The sequence below is a fragment of the Coregonus lavaretus genome, assembly GCF_964263955.1.
Source record: "Coregonus lavaretus genome assembly, chromosome: 34".
NCBI lineage: Eukaryota > Metazoa > Chordata > Actinopteri > Salmoniformes > Salmonidae > Coregonus > Coregonus lavaretus.
Window position 1 is genome coordinate 7,519,010 of NC_140021.1, and position 26,804 is coordinate 7,545,813.

General features: G+C 42.8%; 1 protein-coding gene across 1 annotated transcript in view; it reads right to left on the bottom strand.

Moving 5' to 3' along the window:
• LOC311109190 (melanoma receptor tyrosine-protein kinase-like) overlaps positions 1-26,804 on the bottom strand; it is a 64,544-nt gene that overhangs the window by 4,550 nt on the left and 33,190 nt on the right. The window contains exons 2-26 of the mRNA XM_084152029.1: positions 23,209-23,360; positions 22,584-22,791; positions 18,589-18,723; positions 18,005-18,073; positions 17,737-17,855; positions 17,416-17,557; positions 16,667-16,783; positions 14,298-14,424; positions 14,049-14,122; positions 13,854-13,944; positions 13,388-13,590; positions 12,216-12,348; positions 11,991-12,081; positions 11,622-11,779; positions 11,420-11,458; positions 10,906-11,050; positions 10,622-10,744; positions 4,490-4,588; positions 4,142-4,327; positions 1,461-1,616; positions 1,176-1,251; positions 909-1,055; positions 729-826; positions 335-496; positions 138-234 (exon numbers count right to left, since the gene is read on the bottom strand). Coding sequence (XP_084008155.1) covers positions 138-234; positions 335-496; positions 729-826; positions 909-1,055; positions 1,176-1,251; positions 1,461-1,616; positions 4,142-4,327; positions 4,490-4,588; positions 10,622-10,744; positions 10,906-11,050; positions 11,420-11,458; positions 11,622-11,779; positions 11,991-12,081; positions 12,216-12,348; positions 13,388-13,590; positions 13,854-13,944; positions 14,049-14,122; positions 14,298-14,424; positions 16,667-16,783; positions 17,416-17,557; positions 17,737-17,855; positions 18,005-18,073; positions 18,589-18,723; positions 22,584-22,791; positions 23,209-23,360 — 3,147 coding nt within the window. The remainder of the gene's footprint in view (positions 1-137; positions 235-334; positions 497-728; positions 827-908; positions 1,056-1,175; positions 1,252-1,460; positions 1,617-4,141; positions 4,328-4,489; positions 4,589-10,621; positions 10,745-10,905; positions 11,051-11,419; positions 11,459-11,621; positions 11,780-11,990; positions 12,082-12,215; positions 12,349-13,387; positions 13,591-13,853; positions 13,945-14,048; positions 14,123-14,297; positions 14,425-16,666; positions 16,784-17,415; positions 17,558-17,736; positions 17,856-18,004; positions 18,074-18,588; positions 18,724-22,583; positions 22,792-23,208; positions 23,361-26,804) is intronic.

Here is a 26,804-nt window from a genome sequence, read left to right on the forward strand (position 1 = left end):
AAAAATGAAATACCCAGGCTTACAGTAGAGAGCAGTGATGATACATGATGCTGAACTGTTACGCTCTCAATGCATTTGTGTTACTGTAAGTTGAACGTTAAGTCAATAACTCGCCATGGATACAATTTGTACTGTACCTGGAAGAGCGGAGAAATCTTTCTCTAGAGAACTGCCGTGGGTGGGGTCCGTGATGTAGCGAAGGATCACACTGTTCTCTCTCATCGGATGGCCATTCTGTGGTGAGACAATCGACACATCAGACATCAGCCGTGTGTCTGTGTGTGTGTGTGTGTGTGTGTGTGTGGTGTGTGTGTGTGTGTGTGTGTGTGTTTACCCTTGAGTTGTGGTGCTGGGTGATCTGCCCATTGGAGAGGCCCTTATCGGGGAGAAGATACTCCTCTGCATCCACCACATCCTCCATGTCCTCTGATGTACTGATCAGGCTCGTGTAGAACTTAGAGTCTGTGGGACTGGGCAGGTACATGCAATCATCTCCCTGAAATGTACATTTAGAGTAAATTAGTCGAAAAACAGATGCCATTCTATCTCAATTAAAAGCTTTATTTTATTTTTGCTTATGTAAAAACCTGTTTCGGCCATCAATTGCCTTTATCAGAAAGTGAATTAGTCACAATCATGGGTTCAAATACCTTGTCTGTAATGTCCCGTCAAATAAATAACAGTTGATGCAACTATCTAAATAGAAGAATAATAATATTTTCAATGACCTGAATGACCAGATATCGAGATGGATCCCTGGCCATTTTGGAGAACTCAGAGATGAGCTCCCTGAACCGCGGTCTGCTGTCTGCATCGATCATCCAGCCTGAAGGAAGATAAAGGTCAAACACAAAGGTCAAACCTCTTGTGTGTGTGTGCAATACATATCTATGGTGCACATCACTCACATTTGACCATGATCATGTATACGTCTATGGTACAGATGGGGGGCTGAGGCAGGCGCTCTCCTTTCTCCAGGACTCCAGCGATCTCACTGGCCAGGATGCCATCGTAGGGCTTGGACCCAAACGTCATCAGCTCCCACACTGTCACACCTGCATGTCATTACAGGAACATCATCAGGAAACCTTTCAGAAGCTGCAGTTGTTCAGAAGTTCAGTTTATTTGACTATTTCCTCAAATATGTGCTGTTCTGTTTGTCCAGTTGGACTTACCGTAGCTCCACACATCGCTCTGATGGGTATAGGTCCAGTGAATGATGGACTCCAGTGCCATCCACTTTATGGGCACCTAGGAGTAAAGATTATTGGTCAGCCATGGTTGAGTGAGTTACAAGTAAATAAGTATTTTCACTCACTTTACTCACACAGTTAAATCCATTGACCATCCAGTAAAAGTTCAACTGAATTCAATGTTTATTGTTCCAGTAGGGAAATTAAATGTGTTGTACAAAAATAAATGTGACTATTGGAATGGTCAGCGGTGTCAGTTGCTCCAACCTTGCCCCCATCAGCGTGGTACTCCTTCTCGTCTGCGGTGAGCAGCTTGGCCAGTCCAAAGTCTGTGATCTTTACATGGTGAGGTGTCTTCACCAGAACGTTCCTGGCCGCCAGGTCACGGTGCACCAGGTGACGCTCCTCCAGGTAGTTCATACCCTGCAGACAACACCCAAAAGACTCCTTGTGACTCTGAGGCTGTCCTGATATGGACACTACATACACAATGGATGAGGTGATTTTTCCATCCATACAATGTAAAGCGTTGTATAAATTCAACCCATTATTATTATCAGCGGTAGAATTGGGGGTGATATGTAGGCACAAAGTTCGCAAAGAGAAAATCATTTTGCCATGTAAAATGTTTTTTGAGCTAATTCCTACAGATACACTACATGACCAAAAGTATGTGGACACCTGCTCCTCGAACATCTCATTCCAAAATCATGGGCATTAATATAGAGTTGGTCCCCCCTTTGCTGCTATAACAGCCTCCACTCTTCTGGAAAGGCTTTCCACTAGATGTTGGAAAATTGCTGCAGGGACTTGCTTCCATTCAGCCACAAGAGCATTAGTGAGGTCGGGCACTGTTGTTGGGCGATTAGGCCTGGCTCGCAGTCGGCGTTCCAATTCATCCCAAAGGTGTTCAATGGGGTTGCGATCAGGGCTCTATGCAAGCCAGTCAAGTTCTTCCACACCGATCTCAACAAAGCATTTCTATATGGACCTCGCTTTGTGCACGGGGGCATTGTCATGCTGAAACAGGAAAGGGCCTTCCTCAAACTGTTGCCACAAAGTTGGAAGCACAGAATCATCTAGAATGTCATTGTATGCTGTAGCGTTAGGATTTCCCTTCCCTGGAACTAAGTGGCCTAGCCCAAACTATGAAAACAGCCCCAGACCATTATTCCTCCTCCACCAAACTTTACAGTTGGCACTATGTATTGGGGCAGGTAGCATTCTCCTGGCATCAGCCCAGATTAGTCCGTCGGACTGCCAGATGGGGAAGCGTGATTTATCACTCCAGAGAACGCGTTTCCACTACTCCAGAGTCAAATGGCAGCGAGCTTTACACCACTCCAGTCGATGCTTGGTATTGCGCATGGTGATCTCAGGCTTCTGTGCAGCTGCTCGGCCATGGAAACCTATTTCATGAAGCTCCCGACAAACAGTTCTAGTGCTGATCTTGCTTCCAGAGGCAGTTTGGAACTCTGTAGTGAGTGTTGCAACCGAGGACAGACGATTTTTACGCGCTACGTGCTTCAGCACTCGGCAGTTCCGTTCTGTGAGCTTGTGTGGCATACCACTTCGCGGCTGAGCCGTTGTTGCTCCTAGTGGTTTCCACTTCACAATAACAGCACTTAAAGTTGACCGGGGCAGCTCTAGCAGGGCAGAAATTTGACAAACTGACTTGTTGGAAAGGTGGCATCCTATGACGGTGCCACGTTGAAAGTCACTGAGCTCTTCAGTAAGGTCATTCTACTGCCAATGTTTGTCTATGGAGATTGCATGGCCGTATGCTCGATTTTATACACCTGTCAGCAACGGGTGTGGCTGAAATAGCCGAATCCACTAATTTGAAGGGGTGTCCACATACTTTTTTATATATAGTGTATTTCACCCTAAATTCCCCTGGTTATCATTATCAAAAGAGGCAAATGTGAGTTTATCAAGAGGCAAGCATTTGTACAAACAAAGTCCTTTTGACCAGGAACTTTAACATATAACCTCCCAATACTTAGCCTAGCCTCCTGTAGCTCAGTTGGTAGAGCATGGCGCTTGCAACGCCAGGGTTGTGGGTTCGATTCCCATGGGGGGCCAGTATGAAAAATGTATGCACTAACTGTAAGTCGCTCTGGATAAGCGCGTCTGCTAAATAACTAAAATGTAAAATGTAACCTTCCATGGAGGTCTACTTTGAGGGGGGGAATAAACAGCTTCAGATACCTAATTCACCCATATTTATCAAATAAAGCCTTGTATCTTATTACTCTATAGCTTTTTATGCCTGCTTTGAGCCATATCTCCATAGAATCAATAAGACAGTGTTGCTCTTTAAGACAACAAGACAAGCCGTGAACAGATAGAGACCTCTGTGTATTCAATAATTAGCCCTCAGCAGGCTTACTGTACAAATAGACTAAGAATAACCAGAGGCAAGGTCACAACCAAGGCTGGGAAGAGAGCTCTGCTCAGACCTGGGAGGTTGATGGATGGATGGGGGGGGGGGGGGGGGTAAAGGGGTAACAAATAAGGTTATAAGGAAATCTTTCAGATTAAACACCATTTCCTAACTACACCTGAAATAGTGGGAAGGCAGAGCGAGTGTCAAAGAAAGCTAAGTTTGCTCCCATTTGTAATAATCCAACCCGCTTCCTGCGCTAGCTCCTGTCCGTCTACATATTGCAGACACATCTGGTTATCCTGCGCTAGCGCCTGTCCATCTACATATTGCAGACACATCTGGTTATCCAGCTGTGATAGCGGCTGGCATGGTTCTATTTGAGACTAGTCGCGTTAGTCAGATCCAGATTGACTGACAATGTAGCTACTTCTTTGACAGAGGCTTGCTAATGGTTTGTTAGGAGGTTCTGTTTCCCCAGAAGTAATGGGTTCAGTATACTTGCATACAGAAATAAGACACAAATGTAAGTTAACACAGCAGTCATTTCCTGTTTGCTCACCTTTGCGATCTGTACACACCAGTTGAGCAAGCACTGGGAGCCGATGAGGTCCTTGTTCTCCTTGACATAGTCCAGCAGGCAACCATAGGGCATGATCTGGGTGATGAGCTGCACCGTGGACGTCAGGCAGATGCCCAGCAGACGACATACATGGGGGTGCTCCACACTGGCCATCACATAGGCCTCCTGCAGACAGAAAACATGGGGCGTTCCAGGTCATCTTTTCAGATCTCGCACCTAAAGAAGTGTTTAACATCTCAGGAAGGAACCACATTAATATGATATGATATGAAAAAGGCAACCTTGACCGCCTGGGCGGAATATCTACTATACAAACAGTAGACCTACGTCTAGAATCTCCTTGTTGGCTTTGGGAGACGTGGCCTCTCTCAACACCTTAATGGCAACAGGGATCTTCACGTTTTCTCCCTCAGGAATCCACACGCCCTGGGGAGAAAAAACACATGTTTATTAGGTCTGGGACGATACCAGTATCGCAATATTTTTCCCATGGCAAAAATGTAATCACGAAGCAGACCAAACTCTTTGGTCCTTTAAAAACCTGCTGTATGTAAAATATTGTGTGCTATAGCTTGGAAAATAAATGTGACTCTGGCAGACAACATAATGATGTTTGTTTCCAACATTAAGGCTGTTTTCCTAAAGAAGTTAAGTCTGCTTCGTGTTTTGTTTCCTTGCCACAATACTAACGAGTATCGTGATACTGGTATCGTCCAGGCTCTAACTTTTGTCACCTTTAACAAACTAATGAACACATACTATTCTATCCCTGGACGAGGAGCACCTTGTAGGATCCGTTTGATTACTAGTGATTTGTGTAAAGCGTGACCGACTGGATTTGGACCCTGGTGTCCTGCCACAAGACTTTGTTCATCCGCTGAGCAAAAGCTGAGGTAAAGCTTAGGGAGCAGGGTTGGGCTCATTTCAGAATTTTGGAATCGACTCCCATTCAACAGATTTTGAGTGACAGGAAGTAGAATTTAATGCAGTGCAATTTAAAGAAATTCTACTCAGTCATTGAATCTGACAGGTCACACTTACAGATACCAAAGAATATATCACTTTTCTCTGGAAACAATGTTCATATAATCTTTTAACCTTAGTGTATAGAATAGCCAATTATATTTCCATGAACCATTTCATTTGTTTGGCTTCTTTTTGAAGGCCTCAGGATCAATTTGAGGATTAAACTAATGCATTCTTTGAAATGTTATATTTTTTTGAACCAAATTGATTAATGAAATATAATAACGTAGAATATTCGCATCCAGGTTCTGTTTTCCTTGATCATTCATTGAATACTTTTTCCTGTAAATCAATTGTTTCAACAATATTTTATATGTACAGTGAATTTGGAAAGTATTCAGACACCTTGACTTTTTCCACATTTTGTTACGTTACAGCCTTATTCTAAAATGTATTAAATTGTTTTTTCCCTCATCAATCTACACACAATACCCCATAATGACAAAGCAAAAACAGGTTTTAAGAAATTATTGCAAATGTATTAAAAATAAAAAACGCTAATATCACATTTACATAAGTATTCAGATCCTTTACTCAGTACTTTGTTGAAGCACCTTTGGCAGCGATTACAGCCTCAAGTCTTCTTGGGTATGACACTACAAGCTTGGCACACCTGTATTTGGGGAGTTTCTCCCATTTTTCTCTGCAGATCCTCGCAAGCTCTGTCAGGTTGGATGGGCAGCGTCGCTGCACAGCTATTTGCAGGTCGCTCCAGAGATGTTAGATCGGGTTCAAGTCCGGGCTCTGGCTGGGCCACTCAAGGACATTCAGGGACTTGTCCCGAAGCCACTCCTGTGTTGTCTTGGCTGTGTGCTTGGGGTCATTGTCCTGTTGGAAGGTGAAACTTCTCCCCAGTCTGAGATCCTGAGTGCTCTGGAGAAGGTTTTCATCAAGGATTTCTCTGTACTTTGCTCCGTTCATCTTTCCCTCGATCCTGACTAGTCCTGACTAGCCTCTGAAAAACATCCCCACAGCATGATGCTGCCACCACCATGCTTCACCGTAGGGATGGTGCCAGGTTTCCTCCAGACGTGACGCTTGGCATTCCAAAGAGTTAAGTGTTGGTTTCATCAGACCAGATAATCTTGTTTTGCATGGTCTGAGAGTCTTTTGATTACTTTTGGCAAACACCAAGCGGGCTGTCATATGCCTTTTACTGAGGAGTGGCTTCCGTCTGGCCACTCTACCATAAAGGCCTGATTGGTGGAGTGCTGCATAGATAGTTGTCCTTCTGGAAGGTTCTCCCATCTCCACAGAGTAACTCTGGAGCACTGTCAGAGTGACCATTGGGTTCTTGGTCACCTCCCTGAGAAAGGCCCTTCTCCCCCGATTGCTCAGTTTGGCTGGGCGGCCAGCTCTAGGAAGAGTCTTGATGGTTCCAAACTTCTTCCATTTAAGAATGATGGAGGGCACTGTGTTCTTGGGGACCTTCAATGCTGCAGAAATGTTTTGGTACCCTTCCCCAGATCTGTGCCTCGACACAACCCTGTCTCAGAGCTCTACAGACAATTCCTTCAATGTCATGGCTTGGTTTTTGCTCTGACATGCACTGTCAAAAGTATTCATCCCCCTTGGCTTTTTTCCTATTTTGTTGCATTACAACAATTTACATTGATTTTCATTTGGATTTCATGTTATGGACATACACAAAACAGTCCAAATTGGTGAAGTGAAATGAAACAAATAACCTGTTTCAAAAAATTCTAAAAAATAAATGACCGAAAAGTGGTGCGTGCATACAGTGTGGGAAAAAAGTATTTGATCCCCTGCTGATTTTGTACGTTTGCCCACTAACAAAGAAATGATCAGTCTATAATTTTAATGGTAGGTTTATTTGAACAGTGAGAGACAGAATAACAACAACAAAAAATCCAGAAAAACACATGTCAAACATGTTATAAATTGATTTGCATTTTAATGAGGGAAATAAGTATTTTACCCCCTCTCAATCAGAAAGATTTCTGGCTCCCAGGTGTCTTTTATACAGGTAACGAGCTGAGATTAGGAGCACACTCTTAAAGGGAGTGCTCCTAATCTCAGTTTGTTACCTGTATAAAATACACCTGTCCACAGAAGCAATCAATGAATCAGATACCAAACTCTCCACCATTGCCAAGACCAAAGAGCTCTCCAAGGATGTCAGGGACAAGATTGTAGACCTACACAAGGCTGGAATGGGCTACAAGACCATCGCCAAGCAGCTTGGTGAGAAGGTGACAACAGTTGGTACGATTATTCGCAAATGGAAGTAACACAAAATAACTGTAAATCTCCCTCGGCCTGGGGCTCCATGCAAGATCTCACCTCGTGGAGTTGCAATGATCATGAGAATGGTGAGGAATCAGTCCAGAACTACACGGGAGGATCTTGTCAATGATCTCAAGGCAGCTGGGACCATAGTCACCAAGAAAACAATTGGTAACACACTACGCCGTGAAGGACTGAAATCCTGCAGCGCCCGCAATGTCCCCTTGCTCAAGAAAGCACATCTACAGGGCCATCTGAAGTTTGCCAGTGAACATCTGAATGATTCAGAGGAGAACTGGGTGAAAGTGTTGTGGTCAGATGAGACCAAAATCGAGCTCTTTGGCATCAACTCATCTCACCGTGTTTGGAGGAGGAGGAATGCTGCCTATGACCCCAAGAACACCATCCCCACCGTCAAACATGGAGGTGGAAACATTATGCTTTGGGGGTGTTTTTCTGCTAAGGGGACAGGACAACTTCACCGCATCAAAGGGACAATGGACGGGGACATGTACCGTCAAATCTTGGGTGAGAACCTCCTTCCCTGAGCCAGGGCATTGAAAATGGGTCGTAGATGGGTATTCCAGCATGACAATGACCCAAAACACACGGCCAAGGCAACAAAGGAGTGGCTCAAGAAGAAGCACATTAAGGTCCTGGAGTGGCCTAGCCAGTCTCCAGACCTTAATCCCATAGAAAATCTGTGGAGGGAGCTGAAGGTTCGAGTTGCCAAACGTCAGCCTCGAAACCTTAATGACTTGGAGAAGATCTGCAAAGAGGAGTGGGACAAAATTCCTCCTGAGATGTGTGCAAACCTGGTGGCCAACTACAAGAAACGTCTGACCTCTGTGATTGCCAACAAGGGTTTTGCCACCAAGTACTAAGTCATGTTTTGCAGAGGAGTCCAATACTTATTTCCCTCATTAAAATGCAAATCAATTTATAACATGTTTGACATGTGTTTTTCTGGATTTTCTGTTGTTGTTATTCTGTCTCTCATTGTTCAAATAAACCTAACATTACAATTATAGACTGATCATGTCTTTGTCAGTGGGCAAATTTACAAAATCAGCAGGGGATCAAATACTTAATTCCCTCACTGTATGTATTCACCCCCTTTTCTATGAAGTCCCTAAATAAGATCTGGTGCAACCAATTACCTTCAGAAGTCACATAATTACTTAAATAAAGTCCACCTGTGTGCAGTCTAGGTGTCACATGATCTCAGTATATATACACCTGTTCTGAAAGGCCCCAGAGTCTGCAACACCACTAAGCAAGAGGCACCACCAAGCAAGCGGCTCCATGAAGACCAAGGAGCTCTCCAAACAGGTCAGGGACAAAGTTGTGGAGAAGTACAGATCAGGGTTGGGTTATAAAAAAATATCAGAAACTTTGAACATCCCACGGAGCATCATTAAATCCATTATTATAAAGAAAGAATATGGCACCACAACAAACCTGCCAAGAGGGCCGCCTACCAAAACTCACGTCCCAGGCAAGGAGGGCATTAATCAGAGAGGCAACAAAGAGACCAAAGATAACCCTGAAGGAGCTGCAAAGCTCCACAGCGGAGATTGGAGTATCTGTCCATGGGACCACTTTAAGCCGTACATTCCACAGAGCTGGGCTTTACGGAAGAGTGGCCAGAAAAAAAGCCATTGCTTAAACAAAAAAATAAGCAAACACGTTTGGTGTTCGCCAAAAGGCATGTGGGAGACTCCCCAAACATATGGAAGAAGGTACTCTGGTCAGATGAGACTATAATTGAGCTTTTTGGCCATCAAGGAAAATGCTATGTCTGGCGCAAACCCAACACCTCTCATCACCCTGAGAACACCATCCCCACAGTGAAGCATGGTGGTGGCAGCATCATGCTGTGGGGATGTTTTTCATCGGCAGGGACTGGGAAACTGGTCAGAATTTAAGGAATGATGGATGCCGCTAAATACAGGGAAACCTGTTTCAGACTTCCAGAGATTTGAGACTGGTTCACCTTCCAGCAGGACAATGACCCTAAGCATACTGCTAAAGCAACACTTGAGTGGTTTAAGGGGAAACATTTAAATGTTTTGGAATGGCCTAGTCAAAGCCCAGACCTCAATCCAATTGAGAATCTGTGGTATGACTTAAAGATTGCTGTACACCAGCGGAACCCATCCAACTTGAAGGAGCTGGAGCAGTTTTGCCTTGAAGAATGGGCAAAAATCTCAGTGGCTAGATGTGCCAAGCTTATAGAGACATACCCCAAGAGACTTGCAGCTGTAATTGCTGCAAAGTATTAACTTTGGGTGGGGTGAATAGTTACGCACGCTCAAGTTTTCTGTTTTTTTTGGTCTTATTTCTTGTTTGTTTCACAATAAAACATATTTTGCGTCTTCAAAATGGTAGGCATGTTGTGTAAATCAAATGATACAAACCCCCAAAAAATCCATTTTAATTCCAGGTTGTAAGGCAACAAAATAGGAAAAATGCCAAGGGGGGTGAATACTTTCGCAAGCCACTGTATATAGACAGGTGTGTGCCTTTCCAAATCATGTCCAATCAATTGGATTTACCACAGGTGGACTCCAATCAAGTTGTAGAAACATCTCAAGGATGATTAATGGAAACAGGATGCACCTGAGCTCAATTTCAAGTCTCATAGCGAAGGGTCTGAATACTTATGTAAATAAGGTATTTCTGTTTTTTTCTTTTTAATACATTTGCTAAAATTTCTAAAAACGTGTTTTCACTTTGTCATTATGGGGTATTTTGTGTAGATTGATGAGGAACATTTTTTATTTAATCAATTTTAGAATAAGGCTGTAACGTAACAGAATGTGGAAAATGTGAAGGGGTCTGAATACTTTCCGAATGCACTTTATGTATATAATGACATTTGATGTTTCATGTACAATTTTATGTATATTTGTATAGACTACACCTAATATAGAATAGAAGAGGCATATGAATTTCATTTAAATTCACTGAATTCAATTCTATTTCCTTTGATACAAATTCGAATTGCAATTCTGTATCCTGTTTACTACTTCAATTAAAATTCAAGAACTGAATTGGAAATTATGAGGCATTCTCAATTCAATTCTGAATTGAGCCCACCCTGTTGGAAGCGAACACAAGTCTTCAGGTCTCATTCACTGTCTGAACCATCTCCATTAAAAAAGCGTTGATCACTCAGCTTACCTTAAAGACAGTTCCAAAGGCCCCTGATCCCAACACTTTGATCTTTTTAAACTCGGTCTCCTTCAGAATGCGGAGCAGGGCTTGGTTGGGTGCTTCTCCACTTGGGGTCAGGGGTTCAACCAACTATGGGATCAACAACAAAGCAAGTGTGAAGGTGTTAATGTGCATGTTGGCCTCTTGTTGAATGTTCTACATGAGCGTGTCATGTCTGTGACTGAGTCTATGTGTGCATGTCTGATGCATGTTTGTGTCTTCCCTGTGGCAGTGTGGTCTCTGTTTGTTACCTCTCTTTCCTGCAGCAGGCGGCGCAGCGTCCTCTTCCTGACAATGTGACGTCTGCGGAGCAGCACGAACACACCCAGTGCCAGGACCACAAACACCAGGAGTCCTCCCACCACACTGGCCGCCACCACCGACGGGACGGGACCACTGGGAAAGCAGCAACAACACGGGTGAGTTTCCTGGTAGCTTCTTAAAACCACTAAAAACATCTGATATCAAACACTTTGTGACAACTGCTGATGTATAAAGGGCTTCATAAAATACATTTGATTGGTTGATTGATTGATCTTTCATCCATTGCCTATACTGGACTTATATAAGGTTATATCAGCCTATATCACTTTTCGCTTAGCACTTGATCTATGCTACTTTCACTATGATATGGTTTCGTGTTAGCCTGATCCCAGATGTGTTTGTGTGTCTTATTATTACTATAATCATTGTCACGCCAAACAGCACAAACAGATCTGGGATCAGACTGGTCTCATGTTGCTTTATTTGAAAGATCTCGCTCACCCTCTGGCGTTGCAGCCACTCAGTCCAGGTCCAGAGCATCTACAGACAGAAAGGAGGGAATACTATGCTCAGAGTGACTACTTCACACAGTCCTGACCATGGTAAACATTCATCATAGCTTATCAATAGACAATCATTCAATAAAGGCTGACATTGCCTTTACAACAAGGAGTTAGAGATCGCTGGGTAGACTATAACTTACCCGTCGGTGCAGTTCTCATGGCAGAGCTGACATTCTCTCTTCTTGTTAGCGTATTTCCAGATGGGCCTATCCCCGTCCCCGAGAACGCCACGTGGGCACTGATAGACACAGTGGGGGCCATCTTTGACGTGGGCGCACGCCACACACTTGTCAGGGCCCTTCAGAGGGGAGGGTCAGAGGTTAGAATTGTTGATCTAATTGTTGTCTTGAGTGAAAATACAGCTGACTTTGCAATATTTGCCAAATCACACAGAATTCTCATCTAATTTTCTGAATTTGTTACGCAACTCAATAGCTATCACACCTGAATGTCAAAATAATTAAATTAAATGAGACAATTCAGATGGATGTAAAGTTAAAGGAGCATACAGGTCCAAAGCAGCTTCCGGTTCCGTTCTTCACCATACATTCTTGGTCACACTCTAGGCACGTGTTGTTCAACACAAACTCTCTTGGTGCCCTGAAAAGGCAAGAGAAAGGCGAGGAAAAACGGTTAAAACATTGACACAGCACAAGCCTCCATCTAGAATAAATATAGTGGACATATGAGAAGTATCAATAGTTTGTGCCCTTGGTGTCGTTGGGTTAACTCACCCCTCCAGTAGGTGACAGGCCTCCACACAGCGCCCCCTACGGGTGTAGTACAGGCAGGTTAAACACATGGTGGGACCGGGCCCCCAGCAGCCCTCCTTAGTGCACATGTCATCACAGGTACTGTTCAGCTGGGCTGTAGGGAAGAGAGACGAAGATTATAGACTGCATCCAGAAATAACTCGTAGACCAGCACTGTTCAATGTCGATCCTGGAGGGACGAAACACTTCTGGTTTTCATCCTCTCCAGACCTGGGACAGCGGGTGAGTGCAATTAACTACCAGGTAGAAAGAGTGCAATTAACTACCAGGTAGAAAGAGTGCAATTAACTACCAGGTAGAACAGGTGCAATTAACTACCAGGTAGAACAGGTGCAATTAACTACCAGGTAGAAAAAGTGCAATTAACTACCAGGTAGAAAAAGTGCAATTAACTACCAGGTAGAACGAGTGCAATTAACTACCAGGTAGAACAGGTGCAATTAACTACCAGGTAGAAAGAGTGCAATTAACTACCAGGTAGAACGAGTGCAATTAACTACCAGGTAGAACAAGTGCAATTAACTACCAGGTAGAACAGGTGCAATTAACTACCAGGTAGAAAGAGTGCAATTAACTACCAGGTAGAACGAGTGCAATTAACTACCAGGTAGAACAGGTGCAATTAACTACCAGGTAGAACGAGTGCAATTAACTACCAGGTAGAACGAGTGCAATTAACTACCAGGTAGAACAGGTGCAATTAACTACCAGGTAGAAAGAGTGCAATTAACTACCAGGTAGAAAGAGTGCAATTAACTACCAGGTAGAAACAAAAAACTGAAGTGTTTGGCTTTCGGCCGTCCAGGACCGGAATTAAACAGTCCTGTCCTAGACCCAACCCCCTAGGCTAGGTTAAATCTGAAAGGATATGATAGGTGTAAGCAGTAGTGCTCAAAATCTATCTAACCTATCAGAGGGTGGAGGTGGAGCCACTACCACATTGCTTATATCCAATAATGGCAGTGTTAGGTAGCTAAGCTAACTATAACTACCTGTGGCCTATGTGAATATAGCTAGCACAGGCACTAAATGGGATGAATGTTAGCATTTGGTCATTGTTAACCTTTTTTTTTTAAAGCAGTGTTTGCAAAGGCGTTAAACAGAGTTCATACTTGATCCTTGTCCTTGCTTACCACAGGTACTGATGTTGGCATTGTTGCCCACCCTTGAGGACTGTGTGTCCAGTCTGAACAGGCTATTCCAGTGGCCTTCGTTGGTGTAGCAGAGCTGGGGGTTATTCTTCACCACAATGTTGCCATCGCTGATCTCTCGTAGGGAGCGGAGGCCTAGATACTTCAGATGAGCCACGTTGAGGGCAGCAAAACTCACCTGACCACTATGGGAAGAGGGAAGGTAATGTAAACTACTAGGTTAGCATACTGCTACTGTAGCTAGCCCATACATAACATTGAACAACGTTTCTGTGACATTGCTAAAATATTGTACAACAGAGTTTCTCAAGCCAGCCCAGGGTTGACCTCCTAGGTTATTGAGTATTTGCTTTCTATCATGAACGGTACTCCACTGAGAAAAATATACACCAAAAACCATGTTTCATAGTCATTACAAAAGCATAGTGTTAGACAGAGATACACTTACAACTGTTTGGTCCTTCCTCTGATAATCTCAAGGTTTTCAAATGCACTGAGAGAATCGAGGTGCTTTGGCCAAGCTTGTATCAGCAGAAACCCTTTAGGGAAGTAACAAAAATACATTTAATCAAGCATTATCTTTGCTTTGGTTACCCTCAGATGAATTATATAGCAATTGAAGATAAGTTCAACTTTGTTCTACCTGAAATTTCCTTCACAGTTCTGAAATATTCCAGTTTGGCAGGGTCCATTTTTTCTGTTGATGTGTACCTATCACTGAGAGAAGCAATTACAAAGACACATATCTTAGACAAAGTAGTTCAAACACTCATATACAGTTTGTTTAAATTAATTTGAATGAACACAGGGCAATTTGCATTTTGCTTCACTGCTACAGTGTCCATATTAGGAGAGCCCATGGACACTGTACAATGCTATTGTTATTTCTTACCCATTCAAAGAGGTCCCAATTATTGAAACATCGCCATTGATTTTGGTGCAGTTTTTGAAAGAATCAATGTTAGAGGCGTTGATTGACAAGACGGCAGTAAGCGGCCCCATTCCAAGTCCATTGCACACTAGACGAGAAGACCCACAAAACATTCAAATCATTGACGTTCTAATGCAGCATTATGAGGTTTAGAAACAGTTAGCAAAGTTGAAAAGAAAGTACATGTATGTTGTCCAGCTTACCACGGACAAAGAGTTCCATTTACAATATTCAGACCCCTTTACAGTGGCGATTTTAGCATGTAAATCATGGTGGGGCAAACTCCCCCCAATTGATTTTTATGCATGCCAGCAAAGCCAGTACACAACACAATACTAAACAATACATTAATTGCACTATAACGGTGACAAACTGTTCCCACAAACTGTTAGGGCCTACATAAAGCTGTCCCAGCAGCAGAGTCCCAACAGCAGTCCCAACACCTTACCACTGCTACACCTGGCTATCAGCGGAGCCTTGTCTGGCAGCGAAACAGTTCATTCAGCCTAATTTACTGCCTTTAAAAAATATATAGCTGATATGGCTTGCTTAAACAAATGTCGTTTCTACTGACAATTGAGATGTACAAACTATGGCATAAGGGGACGATAAGATGCAATCCGTAATTTCAATTAAGACATTAATGAGCGAGCTAGGACGGACCTGGTCAATGTAACTATTTGTTCAGCACTTTTGAAATGTACAGCGACACAATTCAGAACATGGGCTGTTCTTACAGTATTCTCCCTGTACATCAAGTCAGATAAATAAAGGGGGCATATAAGCAGACAATGAAAGCTCTTACAATATTCAATGATTACATTTTTCTAAAATTGACCAAATTATTAGGGTGAGGCACATGGGCTACTAACAGCTTACTACACAACATACACTTTGTACTACTTTCTTAGCTACGGTATACATATCTCCCTGGCATATTACATAATTTATGCAGTAGCATAAACAACATCTTTGGACCTTGTTGTGCTCACTTGAACAGGAAGGTGGCGCGGAAGTCCTTTGTGGGCAAATTTTGTCATCAAACTTTGTCATCAAAGTCTGGCATTCCCTGGATTTATGGTGACAACTGGGAACTCGGGAAAAAAACAAGGTTGAATCATGATGACATCAGTGATCTTCAGGTCGGAGCTCTAGAAAGCGGCCCGAGTTCCCGACTTGCAATCCCGAGTTGGATGACCGTTCAAAACGTATTTTCCCAGTCGGAGCTCGTTTTTTTCCTGAGTTCTCAGTTGTCTTGAACTCACTGAAGTCTGATATTTCCCAGTTCCGAGTTTCCAGTTGTTTTGAGCGCGGCAGAAGTCATGCTGGATTGACAGCATGGCCAATGTTTAATGTTTATCATTTTAAGCTTGGAAAAGAGACCCTTAAACCCAGACTTGGACCACACACCCTCTCCACTGAATAGCAGGCTAGTGATTGCTTTGCAACGCTTGCAGTTAGCCACTGATTCCTTCCAAACCACTCATTGTTGAATTTGCGATTTCCAACTAGTTGTGTAATGTTTATGTCCAATGGCCGATGTGCACTGTTACGTTGTATCTATCATTTCTCTTCATTATTTCTCTTCATATGACAAGAATTAAAAAGAATTTGCCAGTAGATTGTCGACTTGATTCATGATGATGACTGCTAGCTTGCTAGCTAAGATTTTGAAAGTATGATGTTGACATGATCAGTCCAATCAAAGCTACTGTAGATACAATGTGATTTGACATCATTTTATCTGTGGCCAATGACCTTGAGCCTTCTTGTATGGGCACTTCTAATGTAATTCTATGGTATCACCCAAGGGGCTTGAATTTTCTAGCTCTACCCATAGATTTTGCGGTGACGTAGTGTCCCCATGAGTGACAGAACACTGAGCCAATCACGGCGCAACTAGAGAACATTACCAACACCTACCCTCTGTATTTTCCGCTGGCTGCCCCACCACCACAGAAAGCACTGAGCTAGGCTGAAACACCTGCATTTTGGAGCTGCCTTACTCAAGAAAGCAAAAAAGAGACCAAGTTTGATTGCGGCTTTATTAACTCCATGACATACAGTCCCAGTCAAAAGTTTGGACACACCTACTCATTCCAGGGTTTTTCTTAATTTTTTTTTACTATTTTCTACATTGTAGAATAATAGTGAAGACATCAAAACTATGAAATAACACATATGGAATCATGTAGTAACCAAAAACATGTTAAACAAATTAAAATATATGTTATATTTGAGATTCTTCAAAATAGCCACCCTATGCCTTGATGACAGCTTTGCACACTCTTGGCATTCTCTCAACCAGCTTCATGAGGTAGTCCCTTTACCTTTTGGACAGATTCCGTCACACTTCTTGCACCTCCTGACACCATTCTCCTCCACCTCGTGTGTGTTGCCACTGCATGTTCGGACACACGCCCCGTGGTCCGTCACGACATAGTTATCTGCAAGAGACAACCAATCACAGGACAGGTCAGGGGTCACCCAAAGACACCTTCACCACAATGGAGGGGGCGTTTTCTAGATAAATGAGGTGTATTAAGTGAGGTGAAATGTTCTGAAAATTGCAGAAAGGAAAGTAACAAATCGAGCACAATTTCCAATTCTACCTGACAGACAAGCATCTGTTCTTTACATTTCTATCTGGGCGCTCAGTACCTTGCACCTTTCTGAGTGTCACACCCTGGCTCTGGGGACTCTATATGTTGAGCCAGGGTGTGTATATTCTATGTGTTGTATTTCTGTGTTGGCCAGAGTGGTTCCCAATCAGAGGCAACGAGTGTCAGCTGTTGCTGGTTGTCTCTGATTGGGAGCCATATTTATAGAGGCTGTTTTCCCATAATAGTTGTGGGATCTTGTTCCAGTTGGTTTGTTCCTTTTGGTTTGTACCGTAGGACTGCACGTATCGTTTGTTGTTTTGTTCGAGTGTTTACTCTCAATAAATATAAGTATGTTTGCTCATCACGCTGCGCCTTGGTCCACTCACTCTAACGATCGTGACACTGAGCAGACCCCTGAGTGCATTTTTATTAACCCTTTGATAATGGATCATGTAGATGGACACTATTGGCCTTACGTGGGCAGGTCTTCACACAAGTGGCCCCGAAGGTATACTTGGCATTAGGGTTGAAAGCCAGCTGGTGGGTGTTGGGATTGTAGATCATGGTAGGGGGGCAGGCATCCTTACATGTGCCATCATCCTGGAAGTCTCTACAGGCCTTTGAACACAAGAACGAAAGACTACGATCACAATAAGTGTACAATATTAACATATCTGTTTTCTAATGTGGAGAAGCCCAGGAGTGGGTCGTCTGCCTTGTTGTCTTTTAGATGTGTTTCCTACGTGATTATAACTTTTGCAAATGATGAATTAATTGAAGTCAGAAGAGTCCCTCACCAGACACTCAGTGGGCCTAGGGCCTGTGCAGCCTGCAGCACAGTGTCCGTTACAGCAGTCACTGGGTTTAGGACCCCTGCACCTTCCAGAGCACTGCTCTGCACACGTCAGCTTGGTAACTGAGGAGAGATAGAGAGAGGACCAGTAAACAGAACTGAGAGGGTCTGTGGAAGAAAATGAGCTACCCACAAAATACTTTCAACATATTGACAAATAACATTTGACTACTCTCATGCTAATTATCGGGTAGAGAAGAGTGGATCCTTACAGGTTTGACAGTTCTCTGGTCCTGGTGTCCAGCAGGATCCATTGTAGCATCCAGGGTCACACTTGTCACCTGTCAGGTGAGAAAAACACTGCTTAACTTCTGAATGATCTCATTCATAGAATACTATTATAAACCAGGTAGTTTGGATGCCGATTTAATGAAATAGCATTTCAGCCGTGTGTATATCAGACAATATACCACGGGTATGATGCAAAAACACTTGATTACTGTTCTATTTATGTTGGTAACCAGTTTATAATAGCAATAAGGCACCTCGGGTGTTTGTGGTATATGACCAATATACCACGAGTAAGGGCTTTATCCAGTCCTTAGCTGTAGTATATTGGCCAATATACCACACCCCATCGGGCCTTATTGCGCAAGTGTAATACATGACAAAACCTCTCCATGCAAACCCGAAAGCTGTATCATATGGAATAATCATAATAGTTGTGCAACATACTGTACATGTATATTACAGTAGCTTCAAATTAAAAACAACCCCAGAATTATTCCGCTGAACACCATAGAGAAAAGGATTCATTACTAGTGTTTTTGTTTTTAAATGAAGCTGGCATACTTACAGTAACGGCCATAGCTCTCCAGTTTGAACTCCATACTGGGGTTGCTGGCCATGTTTACTATGTCCCACCATTGGATGGTCTCCACATTACACAGCAAAGGATTGTGGGCAATTTTCACACCTCCCTTGAGAATCTCTGTGCAAAATAGAAGGACAGATGAAGTGCCTTCAGAAAGTATTCATACCCCTTGATTTATTCCACATTTGGTTGTATTACAGCCTGAATTTAAAAAGGATTTTTTTTGTCTCAACGATCTACACACAATACCCCATAATGACAAAGTGAAAACATGTTTTTAGAATTTTTTTCTTCCATTTATTGAAAATGAAATACAGAAATATCTAATTTACATACACTACCGGTCAAAAGTTTTAGAACACCTACTCATTCAAGGGTTTTTCTTTATTTTTACAATTTTCTACAGAAATTCCACAAATTAACTTTTAAGAAGGCACACCTGTTAATTTAAATGCATTCCACGTGATTACCTCATGAAGCTGGTTGAGAGACTGCCAAGAGTGTGCAAAGCTGTCATCAAGGCAAAAGGTGGCTATTTGAAGAATCTCAAATATAACATATTTTGATTTGTTTAACACTTTTTTGGTTACTACATGATTCCATATGTGTTATTTCATAGTTTTTATGTCTTCACTATTATTCTGCAATGTAGAAAATAGTAAAAATAAAGAAAAACCCATGAATGAGTAGGTGTTCTGGTCCTCTGTACCTCAGCTGGTAGAGCACGGCGCTTGTAACGCCAAGGTAGTGGGTTCGATCCCCGGGACCACCCATACACAAAAAAAAATGTATGCACGCATGACTGTAAGTCGCTTTGGATAAAAGCGTCTGCTAAATGGCATATTATATTATATTATTATATAAAACTTTTGACCGGTAGTGTAAGTATTCACACCCCTTAGTCAATACTTAGTAGAAGTCTTTCTGGGTAAGACTATGAGAACTCCTCACCTGGATTGTGCAACATTTGTCCATGATTCTTAAAAAAATTATTCAAGCTCTGTCAAATTGGTTGTTGATCATTGCTAGACAACCATTTTCAGGTCTTGCCATAGATTTTGAAGTAGATTTAAGTCAAAATTGTAACTCAGCCACTCAGGAACATTCACTTCTTCTTGGTAAGCAACTCCAGTGTAGATTTGGCCTTGTGCTTTTGGTTATTGTCCTGCTGAAAGGTGAATTCGTCTCCCAGTGTCTGGTGGAAAGTTTTCCTCTAGGATTTTGCCTGTGCTTAGCTCCATTTGGTTTCTTTTTTATCCTGAAAAACTCAGCCACCACTATTCTTGAAAATATGGAGAGTGGTACTCAGTAATGTGTTGTATTGGATTTGCCCCAAACATAAGACTGTTTTTTGTTTTTTTTGCAGTATTACTTTAGTGCCTTGTTGCTAACAGGATGCATGTTTTGGAATATTTTTATTCTGTACAGGCTTCCTTCTTTTCACTCTGTCAATTGGTTAGTATTGTGAAGTAACTACAATGTTGTTGATCCATCATCAGTTTTCTCCTATCACATTAAACTCTGTTACTGTTTTAAAGTCACCATTGGCCTCATGGTGAAATCACTGAGCAGTTTCCTTCCTCTCCGTCAACTTAGTTAGGAAGGACACCTGTATCTTTGTAGTGACTGGGTGTATTGATACACCATCCAAAGTGTCATTAATAACTTCACCATGCTCAAAGGGATATTCAATGTCTGCTTTTTATTTATTTACCCATCTACCAATAGGTGCCCTTCTTTGCGAGGCATTGAACAACATCCCTGGTCTTTGTGGTTGAATCTGTGGTTGAAATTCACTGCTCGACTGAGGGGCCTTACAGATAATTGTATGTGTGGGGTAAAGTGTTACGCTGGCTGTCAAGTAAAATGTCAAGTAAAGTGTCACCGATAATTGTACAGTGAGGGAAAAAAGTATTTGATCCCCTGCTGATTTTGTACGTTTGCCCACTGACAAAGAAATGATCAGTCTATAATTTTAATGGTAGGTTTATTTGAACAGTGAGAGACAGAATAACAACAACAAAATCCAGAAAAATGCATGTCAAAAATTTTATAAATTGATTTGCATTTTAATGAGGGAAATAAGTATTTGACCCCCTCTCAATCAGAAAGATCCCAGGTGGCTCCCAGGTGTCTTTTATACAGGTAACGAGCTGAGATTAGGAGCACACTCTTAAAGGGAGTGCTCCTAATCTCAGCTTGTTACCTGTATAAAAGACACCTGTCCACAGAAGCAATCAATCAGATTCCAAACTCTCCACGATGGCCAAGACCAAAGAGCTCTCCAAGGATGTCAGGGACAAGATTGTAGACCTACACAAGGCTGGAATGGGCTACAAGACCATCGCCAAGGAGCTTGGTGAGAAGGTGACAACAGTTGGTGCGATTATTCGCAAATGGAAGTAACACAAAAGCACTGTCAATCTCCCTCGGCCTGGGGCTCCATGCAAGATCTCACCTCGTGGAGTTGCAATGATCATGAGAACGGTGAGGAATCAGTCCAGAACTACACGGGAGGATCTTGTCAATGATCTCAAGGCAGCTGGTACCATAGTCACCAAGAAAACAATTGGTAACACACTACGCCGTGAAGGACTGAAATCCTGCAGCGCCCACAAGGTCCCCCTGCTCAAGAAAGCACATATACATGCCCGTCTGAAGTTTGCCAGTGAACATCTGAATGATTCAGAGGAGAACTGGGTGAAAGTGTTGTGGTCAGATGAGACCAAAATCGAGCTCTTTGGCATCAACTCAACTCGCCGTGTTTGGAGGAGGAATGCTGCCTATGACCCCAAGAACACCATCCCCACCGTCAATCATGGAGGTGGAAACATTATGCTTTGGGGATGTTTTTCTGCTAAGGGGACAGGACAACTTCACCGCATCAAAGGGACGATGGACAGGGCCATGTACCGTCAAATCTTGGGTGAGAACCTCCTTCCCTCAGCCAGGGCATTGAAAATGGGTCGTGGATGGGTATTCCAGCATGACAATGACTCAAAACACACGGCCAAGGCAACAAAGGAGTGGCTCAAGAAGAAACACATTAAGGTCCTGGAGTGGCCTAGCCAGTCTCCAGACCTTAATCCCATAGAAAATCTGTGGAGGGAGCTGAAGGTTCGAGTTGCCAAACGTCAGCCTCGAAACCTTAATGACTTGGAGAAGATCTGCAAAGAGGAGTGGAACAAAATCCCTCCTGAGATGTGTGCAAACCTGGTGGCCAACTACAAGAAACGTCTGACCTCTGTGATTGCCAACAAGAGTTTTGCCACCAAGTACTAAGTCATGTTTTGCAGAGGGGTCAAATACTTATTTCCCTCATTAAAATACAAATCAATTTATAACATTTTTTACATGCGTTTTTCTGGATTTGTTTGTTGTTATTCTGTCTCTCACTGTTCAAATAAACCTACCATTAAAATTATAGACTGATCATTTCTTTGTCAGTGGGCAAACTTACAAAATCAGCAGGGGATCAAATACTTTTTTCCCTCACTGTATGTATGGGGTACATAGATGAGGTAGTCATTCAAAAATAATGTTAAACACTATTATTGCACACAGAGTGTGCAACTTATTATGTGGCTTGTTAAGCACATTTTTACTCCTGAACTTATTTAGGTTTGCCATAACAAAGGGGTTGAATACTTATTGACTCAAGAAATTTCAGCTTTTCATTTTTTTGCCAGTGACTAAAACACTCAATTTAATAAATTTTAAATTCAGGCTGTCACACAACAAAATGTGGAAAAAGTCACGGGCTGTGAATACTTTCTGAAGGCACTGAAGATATATTTGTCTGGCCTGTGCAATGGAACCAATGGCATAGACCCAAAGTTCAAACTCCAAGCTAAATCACACACACCTCAAATACTTCAAAGTACTTTAAATAACATGATATAATGTATTTGACCCACTCAGATGTGGACAGAATCCTGGATACAGTCACTGAAGTGGACCCCTAGTCACCCACTAACCTGTCAGTCCACTTAGCATCAGCTCCCTAAGACCCCGGGTGTAGTTGAGGGTCACAGAGGAGTGGTTCTTCTCGTAGTTGGACATGACAGCCAGGGCGTACTTGTTGTCGTAGAGGGAGTGTCCTCGGATCAGACGCAGGTTCTCCAGGGGGATGATGGCTGCCTTGTTGACGGCGATCAGAACATAGCCTCCAACCTCCTGAATGGACTGGAGGGCAAAACACCATAGAAATAATGAATAGAATTGCTAACAGAATGTTAAAGTTTGGTCTAGTGGTAGTGCAGCCATCTCCGGACTACGTGTTGCCCATGGAGGTAATGCCAGGTTTGCAATACCATCATTGTTCAGTTGGTGTTAGTAAAGGCACAAAGGAGAGAAAAGCTTTATTCTGACCATTACATTTACATTGACATTGTAGTCATTTAGCTGACTCTTATCCAGAGTTATTTACAGCCAGTGCATTCAACTAGGAGCTAGAAGCCATGGTAAGAAAGGTATTGAAATGGCTGATAAACTATTTTCTCTCGTCATTTTAGATCTGCGAGGGGGAGAGGAGCTAGGACAAATGGTGGATAGGAAGCCACTGCAAACAACGTGTTATAATTCAACCCTCCATCTCCTCACCTTGAGGAAGGACAGGTCGTGGTAGTCCTGGATGTAGGTGAGTTCTAGGTTCTCCAGGACCACGGTACAGTTGCTGTACATCCTCACCAGGTTGTTGTAGTGGTCGTCTACAGTCCCCAGCAGCGTCAGCTTGTTGCTGATCCCGTGACACACTGAAACCACAGGACGAGACATGTAAAGGGAAAATGTGTTTCACTATGGAAGTTTAGTTGCTCATCGTTTACATCCAATTTGGGCTTCAATGTTGGCTGTATGAGTGAGTAATTTACATAATGATTCCAACAGAATTTCACTTTTGGACGAGAGACATCATTCAGTGGGAACTGTACATTCCCAAAACAGGTTCCCACTGAACATTAACATGGAAACCCAACCTACTGTGGGCACAGTTAATCGTGTTGAGGTGCAGGTGACTGTCAGCTCTGATATACACTGAGTGTACAAAACATTACTCTACTCTACAAGGTGTCGAAAGCATTCCACAGGGAAGCTGGCCCATGTTGACTCCAATGCTTCCCACAGTTGTGTCAAGTTGGCTGGATGTCCTTTGGGTGGTGGACCATTCTTGATACACACGGGAAACTGTTGAGCGTGAAAAACACATTAACGTTACAGTTCTTGACACAAACCGGTGCGCCTGGTACCTACTACCATGCCCCGTTCAAAGGCACTTACATATTTTGTCTTGCCCATTCACCCTCTGAATGGCACACATACACAATCCACGTCTCAATTGTCTCAAGGCTTTAAAATCCTTTAACCTGTCTCCTCCCCTTCATCTACACTGATTGAAGTGGATTTAACAAGTGGCATCAATAAGGGATCATAGCTTTCACCTGGATTCACCTGGTCAGTCTATGTCATGGAAAGAGCAGGTGTCCTTAATGATATAAAAGTCTCCACAACAGGTTGGACAGGTTCCGAGGAGATGAAAGGGTTGACACATCATTAATCTTTACACGGCTGCAGGCTACAAAACAACCAAGGGGAAATGTTTACCAATCCATGGATCTCTCAGATCAGTTGTCTGATACCTATTTACTCAATTTTCAAGTGCTACTCTTCATGAGGGAGAGCCCTAGCTAGCCTGAGAGGGGTGTGTTTTGGGGAGTGGTTGTGGCTTGTACGTAGAGTTAGACAGCATGTACTAGGATATCATGAGTTGAATGAAGACACACGCACACACAGACACACACAGACACAGTTTTAAAGGCAGATGCTGTAGTCAGTGGGAGGTGAGGGAGTAGAGGGAAGTAGCAGGTTAGGGAATAGCCAAAGTTCCTGTGTAATTTATCTTGGGACCAGACAACAGGGCTCATAGCATGAGCACTGGGATGTAGCCAAACAAATAATGTAATAAGTCTGATATACTTGTGGTTCATATTAGCTGTTTATGCAGCTTGTGAGAAAGCTTTTCAGTGAGTCATGCTGTGGTTTACAGTAGACAGGCAAGTTCTTCAAGAAACCGCTTTTAACTTTAAAAAGTCACCAGCCCCTAGGCTTAGAACAAACATTATAACATTCTAAGTAAAATCATAGACCATCCTCGCTTCTTGACTAAATCAAAATATTAGTGTGTAGGTATGGCTCCCTCACCCTAACCATTAAGTACACCCCCCCCCCCCCCCCCCTTCCTGTTCCAGTATCTCCCGCCCCTCCTGTTCCAGTATCTCCCACCCCTCCTGTTCGAGTATCCCCCCTCTTGTTCTTAACCCCCCCACTCTCCTGTTCCAGAACCCCCCCCCCCCCCCCCCTTCCTGTTCCAGTATCTCACCCCCCTCGTCCACATCTGGATGCTCCACTCCTTCAATTACATTTTACATTTTAGTCATTTAGCAGACGCTCTTATCCAGAGCGACGTACAGTTAGTGAGTGCATACATTTATTTTTTATTTTTATTTATTTTTCTTCTACAATCACACCAGTGTGTTAAACTCATCCTACCTTCCCACTCTTTCAATCACACCAGTGTGTTAAACTCATCCTACCTTCCTCAAAGTCTCCCCTGCACTCTGCTGCTGCTTGTAACACACTGGCGATCTTAGATGCTCCAATTTGAATCAAATTGTTTGTGACGTATTCAAGAACACCAATATGCTGGTTTCTTCTTTTTAAAACATATTTTTCTCCATGCACCTGGAAATACACAAGTAGGTGTGCATGTGATATTTTTTCAATGACTGTAGTTTACGGTAGACTTTTAGAGCAATTACTTAAAAACCTTAAGTGGAAGAGAAATGGAGCATGAGAAGATAAATTAGACCGCTAATATGACTATGGATTCTTGTTATCTAAAGTGTGTTATCCTTTCTGGTTTAGCTCTCTCTATGTTCCTCCTGCTTTGTTTGTGAAGAACAGGTTTCAGCTGATTGTTTGACTTGGAAAGCCTCCACTGCAGGGCCATGCCAGACTGCATAGGAAGAAGTTCCTGTGTGTGTTGTACTGGGTCGGTCTATATGAGAGAGATTTTGCAATCTCTATCATTTTATTTGTTCTGTTCACCCACCCACTGTATGAGTTAATTTAGCTGACATTGCAACTACTCTACAGTGATGATGCCAACTGTGTGTTTGCATTAAGTCCAATGTTTGCTGTACGAGGCATTACAATTAATTTGTCTTAACTGGAAACATAGAACTAAAGTTTACATTCAATTTCCATATCTGATATGTTACACAGTGCAGCTGGATGACTCCCAAAGGACAAATGAGACACTAGAATAGTTTTGAGAGTGAGCAAGTTTCCTTCTGTCCAAGTTCTATGGGACCCATCACATACAGTGCCTATAGAAAGTCTACACACTCTTGAACTTGTTTTACATTTTGATGCGTTATAAAGTGGGAAAGTGTAATTTTTGGTCTGATCTACAGTGGGGGAAAAAAGTATTAATCAGCCACCAATTGTGCAAGTTCTCCCACTTAAAAAGATGAGAGAGGCCTGTAATTTACATCATAGGTACACGTCAACTATGACAGACAAATTGAGAAAAGAAAATCCAGAAAATCACATTGTAGGATTTTTAATGAATTTATTTGCAAATTATGGTGGAAAATAAGTATTTGGTCACCTACAAACAAGCAAGATTTCTGGCTCTCACAGACCTGTAACTTCTTCTTTAAGAGGCTCCTCTGTCCTCCACTCGTTAACTGTATTAATGGCACCTGTTTGAACTTGTTATCAGTATAAAAGACACCTGTCCACAACCTCAAACAGTCACACTCCAAACTCCACTATGGCCAAGACCAAAGAGCTGTCAAAGGACACCAGAAACAAAATTGTAGACCTGCACCAGGCTGGGAAGACTGAATCTGCAATAGGTAAGCAGCTTGGTTTGAAGAAATCAACTGTGGGAGCAATTATTAGGAAATGGAAGACATACAAGACCACTGATAATCTCCCTAGATCTGGGGCTCCACGCAAGATCTCACCCCGTGGGGTCAAAATGATCACAAGAACGGTGAGCAAAAATCCCAGAACCACACGGGGGGACCTAGTGAATGACCTGCAGAGAGCTGGGACCAAAGTAACAAAGCCTACCATCAGTAACACACTACGCCGCCAGGGACTCAAATCCTGCAGTGCCAGACGTGTCCCCC